Below are 7,559 nucleotides of genomic sequence, written 5' to 3'. Positions count from 1 at the left end.
GGATATAACACTAAAGCAACTTATAAGCCAAAAAAAAAAATAAGTTAGCCTATCCCAACTTTTTTTTTTTTTTTTGGCTTATAAGCTGTTTCCAACTTATAAGCTGCTTATTTTAAGCCCATCCAAACAGGCTCCTAGAGAGTATGACGTTAGTAAGTTAGTACAAGAAGCAGATATTACTATGAGATAAAAGATATGACAATTCCCTCTTAGGTTATGTGATTAAGTGTTTATCCCGATGTATAGTATGATATAATTTTGAAAGTGTATAGGGAGTTTGGGGTTAGTTGTTCCAATTCCTTGTTTGAGACAAATGAAGTTTCCTAAGTGTGATTCATGTCTATAGTTCGTAAAGATAGTAGACAACCCCTTTAATAGAGTCGTATAAAGAGGAAAAGTTAGAAATAACCTTATGCTTCACTTTAGCACTCAGAGAAGAATTAGAGAATATGATGCTAGCAAGTGGTTAACAGAAGCATAGTGAGTAAGTTTGAATAGACACAGTGAATTAGAAATTTTCAGCAGAGTTAATAGAAGTACGATTTGAGTTACTTAGTCAAGTTAGCACTACTAAGGTAACTGTCTGAATACACCGAAGGCGTGTTAGAACCCAAAGGGTTTAAGTTAAATTTGTGATACAGAAATTGGTGAAAGAAGAAAACCATTTAAGCAGTAAGAGAGCAAGCTACGGAAGAAGAGTCTTTAAGAGTTATTAGAAAAGAGTTTTCCCCAAGACTGACAAAGCTAGTATGCCAGTTATGTACATTAGAAACCCGTTCATTTAAGTAATCCAGTTTTCCCAGTAAGTAAGACTTGCTTGAAGTAAGCCGAAGAAATGGGTCGTCAGTATTTTAGAGGAAATTGGTGGAACCACTAGATGACCACTTATCGCTAACTCGAGAGATCCACAAGCTTTAAACGTCAGCTTTTGAACTAAGGGGGAAATCGTGTGATAAGGTGCGTAGAATGTGATTTTTGTCATGCTGTTGAGATCAAGTACTAGGTAATTATGTTATGAGATAAAGTTCTAGATCGAATAGCGGGTTTTAAGGGTATAACGGTTCCAATTCCAGAGTAATTCATGTACTATGTGGTACTAATGCCCAGACGTACTCTACTCGTGCCTTTCGTACCCATATCATTCCCATGTTAGAGCTTTACACTCCACGTTTAAGATACAAGAATTAAGACTTCATACGACAGTAAGCTATGCAAGGGAATGTCCTTTCATGTCTGGCACTTCTGGTATGCTCATGTCTAAAGTTAAAAACCTCATTCAGGTCTCACGTATCTATCATGCTTTTATACTCATGTCCATGTTCTAGTATCTAAGTGCTTTTCAAATCTGATGATGATCTTGACCCCTGTGATTATGTTCGCCATGTTACCACATACTCGTGCCCCAATCCATTTCATTATGCATCCCACTTATAGTGGTATCGTAACAATGATGTTGTTAGATTATAGTGAAGGTGAACCAAGATGGATGTCCTACCCATGATTCTATGTAATTCGTGCTTATGTTTCTTTGGATAATGTTTCAAACCATCTCAAAGGATGCCCTTATCTTTTTCGAAGTACCGATGCCATTTTTATGTTCAAAGTGACTTTCTACCCTTGTCTTAGATTCTCGAGGAACGAATTATTCATGCCTATAATCTATTTTTTCATGAGCCTTATTTATAACAAGGGCAATTACTCACGGTGATAAGAGTAAACTATGTTGAATCATGTCCCATCATTTCAGTATATCTAAGTTCTAAAGGTAATACTTTATCCATGCCTTACATCTATGAGTACCCAAGAGTGAGCCTACAATTATACTCCACGCAAATCACGCTTATGTCTTATTAATAGCTCAATACTCATGAAATTAGGTCCAGACGTCACGATATGCATCCATGATGTACTCATGTAAATGTCAGGTTGCTCATGGTCCCATGCCCCATGTCATGCTATTCACGTTTCATGCCATATGAATCACATTCCCATATACACATGTTCCACGTTACGACCTCCACGCACCATGTCATATCTGTTCTCTAAAGCAAAGTATCTCATATGAATAGTACCAATAATTCCTTTTCTCTCAGTCCTCTATAATTCGCTCACGAGAATGAGCAAGATGAGCTAAGGTATTCATAATCATGATTAACAGCTAACAAGATAATCAAAAGTAAGGTGCAAAAAGTAACGTGCATTCCTATATTCAAACAACATGTAGGGCGTGGAGATGATAGTGTATACGCTGACCTTACCCCTACCTCTAATGTTTCCGATCGACCCTCGGCTCAAGTAAAAGCATTTAGAAGCAGTTTGAAAAAGAAAACGGGAGCGAAGAAACCATGCCAAAAAATATTGAAGAAAGCATGACAGAGCACTTCAACAAGCTACATAAAAAGCAAGGAGAGAGGCCAAATTTACCCGGTAAATTGTTTATATTTATCCTCCGTTTGACTTGTCAAATAGTTTTTTCCCTTTCGTTACAAATATGATCAAATATGAATATAAAGTTCTTAATACAACTAAGACAACTCTGATAAATATTACAACCAAGTAAATATAGTGTCACAAGATTGTAACCTAACAGCGTGGTGGGAAGATAATAAAACACCAACATTTAACACTATCCAAAGCAAAGAAACGATATTACAAAAATAAATATCTCACACCCACTATCCTCCCCATTAATGCTTTATGCACATATGGAAAACCTATGCAGAACTTGGAAAACAAAAGAATCTGCAGACTGGTTGATACTTCAAAAGCCCCGTGCAAAAATGACACAACTGATCTGCAAATAAAGATGAAATAAACCCAACGTCACACACAGCAGTTAATACTATAATTGTGAAAAAACTGCAAAATCTGATTGAAGAAGATGATAGATAACCCACTATGTTCCCATAATTCGACCTTCCCGTACTATTTTATTAGAAACTACTCATGAAGACATTTTTTATTCACTATTAAGTATTTGGCTCTGGCTATCTAGTTCTATGACAGCTAATCTTATATCTTTTTACTCATTCAACGTAGAAACGAAGAAGTGTTACCAAAGCATCCATAAATTAACTTCGCCCCAGGTAAACAAAGTAGGCAAATAGCCAAATGTTATACCTGCAAACTGTAAGGCGCTTGATTTCTGATGAAAGCATTTTACTACCTCGCCCTACTTGTCTGTGTGTGCCCTCTTGGACTTGCGACGTGAATGGTGGGATTTACCATTTCGAGTAGGATTCTTCGCCTTTGTACTGTTATAAATAATAAAAGACAAGACAATTCTGAGCCTCATTGAAAGAAAACATCTGCAGACACTTTGAGATATAGAAGGTAGATCATTGTGAAAACGCAAATAAGGGAGCAGAGTAAACTGTGCTAACCAGAAAATGGCAGACAAAAGTTTGAACAGAATTATAACAGGCAGAGCCAACACCGCTGAGGCCTACACCACATAAGATCAGTAGAAATCTTAAGTATGAGATCATCAAAGTTGAACTAAAAGGGAGGACAGGATGGCAAGACCATAGAATATGACTGTCAGATACGTACAGCAAACCAGATAAACTCCTTTGTTGCAAGAGGTCTTGTAAGCTCATGTTTCTTCAGTGTCTCATCGACTGTGCCTTGCAGCTTCAAATAGCATGAAACATTGATTTAGAATTGATGGGCCAAGACAATTTAAATACTATAACCAAAAATGCGTGATAACAAAGGCATTTGCTACTTAATTGATACTTCCACTAGATCATTCAAATCAAAGATCAGAACAAAAATATCCTCATTAACTCTTCTGACAGTGATATAAGTTCGTTACCTCTTCCGACAAAAATGACCATTTCCTCCGCCCAATGAATTAAGACATGATAAACATAGACTAATTTGTACTCATTGAACCCTCATTTCCCTTGTCCCTAGTTGCATAAAGGTCTGTTTGTCCGTTCCATTTGACAATACCAAGGGAAGGATCTACTTTTAATACAGAGCTCATGCACTCTTCATCAACTGATTTCGCAAGACATCTCGCGGAGTTAATTTGGATAATTTAGTAGCTTAAGCAAAATGATTCTAAAAAGACGAGCCTCTTTTTGGATAATTTAAAAAGCTCACGCACAAATCTAAAAAGCTAAACCACAAAAGCATTCGGAAATCGGAAATTGTTGGGAATACACACTGGAAGCTCATGCACTCTTCATCAACTGATTTCGCAAGACATCTCGTGGAGTTAATTTGGATAACTTAGTAGCTTAAGCAAAATGATTCTAAAAAGACGAGCCTCTCCAGCCTAAGAATACAGACGCAGCAAGAAGACAGGCAGGAAATGTAACTTAAGAGTCTACCGGTTTTTTGGGGGGTTTACGGGATTATCGAAGCCGAAATACATGAGAAACTGATGCAGTAGTAAAAATACTGGAAAAGTCTAGAAAGAGACAATGACTTGCATATCTCAATCACAAATACACCTCTGTGAGATCTGAATATTTGAGGGACTAAAAACACACCTGACGGTGGTATACTGTTGCAGACTCAAGGAACTTCCCATAATGATGAACTGCCACATCTGTATAAGGCTTTACAGCAACACGGACTTTTTCAACATGAGGTTTTGTAGCAGTGGCAACCTGATCAATGTATGGCTTGCTGATTTTCTTAAGTTCCTGTAAAAAACTATGCTCACATCACATCACATACAAAAAAAAAAACCGGAAAAATAGGTAGAAGTTGTACATTTGATGAATGTACAACAGGAAATTATATTTTTTATTGTACATATTCTTGATGGACCAGAAATTGTTATTCATTTAAATTAACAGGTAAGGGATGTTACCTGAACGTGAGGTTCTGCTAGTTCCTGAACCTTGACAATATGTGGAGTTATGGCGCCTTTAGATGTCTCATAAATCTCTAATCCTTTGGTCTTTACCAATTCCACATGTGGCTTGAGGTTAGTGGTCATCACCACCCATTGTTCCTTCACAGCTGGCATCCATTTCTTCAAATAGTAGAACAGCAAACACGAGAAAACTACTAAGATCCTCTATCTTGATCTTAAATATAACACGAAAACTAGCTTAAGATTATGAATGTATCTACATCTAAAACTAACAAAGTGTCTTTCCAATTCTAAAAGTCATCTTACTCCCCACTTTTTAGCTTGTCCTACTTTTCATTTTCCTCCTCCAGAATCCTAGGTGACTTATGCCATTTACAAGATAAGAGGACTCACCTCGTGGTAAGAGAATAGATATTTGTTTTTTTTAATCGTTTAAAGATACTATGTTAAAAGAAAATCTCAAATTAGTCTAGGTTTCGTGTTCAAGTACTTATTTCCATAAAGAGACGAGTATGAATTAAGGTAATAAGATACTCGTTCTATGTACGTCCGTTAGTTTTTTGGCGGTCTACTATCTCAGCACACGGTATCAGAATTCACAAGAAGAAACAATAAGATTAGTTTTTTGGCGGTCTACTATCTCAGCACACGGTATCAGAATTCACAAGAAGAAACAATAAGATTCTATAACGTCTTTATTAATTCTGCAACAACAGGAACTTCCAGATAAATCTAGTGTTGTCCTCATTGCAATTTGCTGAACCTTGATAAGAGGTTTAGGCATCAAACTGTCAATTAATCATCATATACCCACATAATGTAGTGACTTCTCTTTATGTTAAATGCGTAACACAAAATGATGAGAAATAGAGAAGGAAAAAATGGTATAACCCAAAAAGAAGTAACTACTCTATCGTTTTCAATTTATATGACACTTAACCATTTTGGGACATTCTAAAGGGTTTGACATCATCCCATTTCCTTTTTCAATTTATATGACACTTAACCATTTTGGGACATTCTAAAAGGTTTGACATCATCCCATTTCTGACTTTCACAACTTCCAGGAGTTCATTAAATTAATTAAATTTAATGTGGTAATAAAAGATTCAGATGTTAAATGATGCAAAGCTGACTTACTGTTTTCACTGTTTCTACATGTGGCGCAGCCCATACCTCAGCTTGGGCCTTCTTCTCAACTGCCTAAAAAGCAAGTAAAGAAGAGTAAACAGGATAGATTAGTAATTCAAACAAGCATTCATTCAATAATCAATAGTTTAACAGGATCCACTAGCAACAAGACGTGTACCTTCTGTATCATTATGTCCATAGCAGGTTTTCCGTGCTCCTGCCAATGCTTCTCCAAAAGAGACTGAAATTCACAGCACAGTCAGCAATCCATTTACAATAAGGTTAGTTATGATTCTTCAAAATACCTTGTAGTGATTCAAATGATCTGCCAGCCAACGTGGAAGCCATGCCCCATGCACCTGGATTTTTAGCAAAAAGGAAAGAGCCAAGTTAACATTTATATTCACAACTAAATCGACATACATCACCACAAGCCAGACACAACTTCCACACATCACAACTCCATAAACCAAGCAAGAGGGAAAACAGAAGGGAAACTACAACAACCACTCTTTCCTCCTAAAGGATCTTTATGACTCTGATAGTCCAATTCTAGACGAGCTCATGACAACCCACAAAATTTGGAAGAATTTGCTAAAATTTCAAATTACAAGAAACTTCAACATTTTTTGCATGCTATCCATAAATCAACAGAAACCAAAAGCATCTCTACCAGCTGTCAATGATTTAAATAAAAGAAGATTGGACTTGATTATCCCACCTTAGGTCATTATGACTAGTATCATCCTTCCATTATTCTTCCCTTCAACCAATATCACCCACTTACGGGACAGCCATCACGCTCTATAATACAAATGGTATAGACCAAATCTATCATCACGTTTCTTTTCCCTTTTAGCCATCAATTATAAAATTACTCCAGCAACAAATCCACAGGCTAAAGATCAACATCACTACCACCACATTAACCCTTACAACTAAAACTACCCACCATCCAGCTGTCCATAAAACTACTGATATCCCCAGTTCCAACATACACGAACTAATACAACTAGCTAACCCATAAAACCGGCATATCCAAACTCTTTAACACAATATGAATGGAAGTAGAAAGCACCAAGATACCATGGTAGATAGAAACATTAAGATGAATCACAGCATTAGTCAGGTAGCTGCAAAATTGAGATGGAACCTCCTATCTTCAATAGTATCATAATCCTGAATTCACATGATAAGACATAGGCTACAACATCTACCTCCATGAGCTCCTTCATCTTCGATGCTTGGCTTCAAACCTTGCTCTAATCATTTCCTCCTGAAAAAGCAAAATTGGGAGGCTTTAGTAATTGTTATCCACCACAGCTTCAGAACTTTTGAGCTGTTTCCTAATATCAAGAGCACCCTCAGCAAGTTGAAGAGCTCGTTCAGTTTTTTTCAGTTTCTCCTTCTGTTCATCAATGGTCTTTTGGAGCTGCATAAACCAAATAGAAACAAAATAACTTCATAAAGTTAGCTGAAATATGACACGTAGCTAGCAAAACTAAATTGGACCAGCACCAGCAAGAGGTAAAAGATCATTCTAGACACCCACATGGCAATTTAAAGTCTGTCTAGTAGCAGAATGAAATCAAAT

At 36.8% G+C, this 7,559-nt stretch overlaps 1 protein-coding gene across 1 annotated transcript; it reads right to left on the bottom strand.

The window, feature by feature from the left end:
- Nucleotides 1-2,411: 2,411 nt before the first annotated feature.
- On the bottom strand, nucleotides 2,412-7,268 carry LOC132029932 (uncharacterized). The gene is made up of 10 exons (XM_059419347.1): nucleotides 7,183-7,268; nucleotides 6,271-6,324; nucleotides 6,144-6,206; nucleotides 5,975-6,037; nucleotides 4,829-4,993; nucleotides 4,503-4,658; nucleotides 3,553-3,633; nucleotides 3,384-3,445; nucleotides 3,121-3,254; nucleotides 2,412-2,794 (listed from the first exon to the last, which is right to left on the bottom strand). The coding sequence occupies exons 1-9, from the start codon at nucleotides 7,198-7,200 to the stop codon at nucleotides 3,173-3,175; spliced, it is 744 nt and encodes a 247-aa protein (XP_059275330.1). The 5' UTR covers nucleotides 7,201-7,268; the 3' UTR covers nucleotides 2,412-2,794; nucleotides 3,121-3,172.
- Between the last annotated feature and the right edge of the window lie 291 nt (nucleotides 7,269-7,559).

This window comes from Lycium ferocissimum, chromosome 9 (assembly GCF_029784015.1).
Source record: "Lycium ferocissimum isolate CSIRO_LF1 chromosome 9, AGI_CSIRO_Lferr_CH_V1, whole genome shotgun sequence".
Lineage (NCBI taxonomy): Eukaryota > Viridiplantae > Streptophyta > Magnoliopsida > Solanales > Solanaceae > Lycium > Lycium ferocissimum.
This window is presented reverse-complemented; position numbering and strand designations above follow the sequence as displayed.